This window comes from Lissotriton helveticus, chromosome 7, assembly GCF_964261635.1.
Source record: "Lissotriton helveticus chromosome 7, aLisHel1.1, whole genome shotgun sequence".
Taxonomy (NCBI): Eukaryota; Metazoa; Chordata; class Amphibia; order Caudata; family Salamandridae; genus Lissotriton; species Lissotriton helveticus.
The window spans coordinates 1,874,892,739-1,874,894,408 of NC_136068.1; the positions used below are offsets into that span (position 1 = coordinate 1,874,892,739).

The window sequence follows — 1,670 nt, forward strand, 5'->3', positions numbered from 1 at the left end:
TGCCTCTTTCCAAGCACCCTCAAATTTGCAATTGCGGTCACACATCTTGTGTCCACAAAATGGTGTTTCTCTTGTTTGGTATGTGCTACTCGTAAATGTATTTTTTACGGTTTGCTCTTGCATTGCAAACTCTGACAAAAGATTTAAAACATTTTGTACCTGTGCTTGTGCAACTGTGGGTTTACTGATTTCCAATAAGAATATTTCTTCTTTTTGCAGATATGGCAAATCCATGTTACAACAACTCATTTTACAACGGTTGTGTATTGTTTATGTTTTCAAATAATGTGAACAGCAGTGGACTGTGCAGGTAAGAGCAGTGGGGCCGGGTGGGGTGGGCCTTGCCGCAGATGAGTAGGAGGGAAATTTAAATAAATAATTAATTGGCCCTTGTTGTCATCTGTAGAAATCCCCTCCCCCATCAGCCCACTGCTCTTCCCTGCATGGTCCGCTGCTGTGTGTAAACTATAGATTGTTGAAACAATGACTTTGGATAATATCACCTTCAAAGATGGCTTTTTCATTGTTGGCTTTTCAGATCTTCCACAGCTGCAAGTTCCACTTTTTGTTTCATTCTTGTTCATTTACATAATGTCACTTGCAGGAAATCTTCTTGTCATGACAATAATTTACTCTAGTGCAAATCTGCACACTCCGATGTATTTCTTCCTCACACATTTGTCATTCCTTGAAATCAGTTACACATCTGTTATTTTCCCTCAGATGCTGGCCCATTTCTTTCTTCAAGGCTCACAAATTACCCTCCCTAGGTGTTTGCTGCAGATGTATTTTTTCATTGTCATGGTGTCTACAGAATTCCTTCTGCTTACTGTCATGGCTTATGATCGGTATGTGGCTATCTGTAGTCCATTGCGTTATATGATTGTCATGAATAAAACTGTCTGCATACAGCTGGCTGCTGGAAGCTGGCTTATTGGTGTCATGGATGCTCTCCCACATACCATCTTAATATCCAAGTTCTCCTTCTGTGATTCTCACACAATTAATCACTTCTTCTGTGATTTAACAGCCTTAATTAGGATCTCCTGCACAGACACTGAGATAATTGAGATCTTTACTGTTATGTTGGGTGTTGTACTAGCACTCATATCATTTCTCCTAATTATCACATCATATGTCAACATCATCACAGCCATCTTGAAAATCCAGTCTGCAGCAGGCAGGGGCAAGGCCTTCTCAACATGTGCTTCTCATCTCACAGTTGTTATTTTATTCTACGGATCTCTCTGTTCTACATATATGAGACCCATATCAACATATTCAATAAAGACCAATAAAATTATGTCTCTAACTTATACAGCTCTTACTCCGCTTTTTAACCCAATCATCTACAGTCTAAAAAATGAAGAGTTCAAACATGCCCTGAAGAAGACACAAAAATGGATATAGAGTGCATACAGTGAATCTAGTCACTAATTTAATTGCTGTGGAGCATAGCTTCCAAGGAATTATATGAACTGCATAGTGAATGTGACAGCTTTAAATGCTTTAGTGTTTTGATCCGTGTTCATTTGACTGTTTTTATGTAAGACAAAGTAAACATATTATCTCTGCCATGAATATGTATTTACTTAATTACGGAAGGCAAGATGTTTAAAGGATTTATAAAGATTAACCTGGAAATCCTGTCAATGAATGAAGACTCGTGA

At 38.3% G+C, this 1,670-nt stretch overlaps 1 protein-coding gene across 1 annotated transcript; it reads left to right on the top strand.

The window, feature by feature from the left end:
- Positions 1-483: 483 nt before the first annotated feature.
- LOC144767813 (olfactory receptor 5V1-like) lies at positions 484-1,410 on the top strand. The gene has a single exon (XM_078651190.1). The coding sequence runs from the start codon at positions 484-486 to the stop codon at positions 1,408-1,410; it is 927 nt and encodes a 308-aa protein (XP_078507316.1).
- Positions 1,411-1,670: the final 260 nt, after the last annotated feature.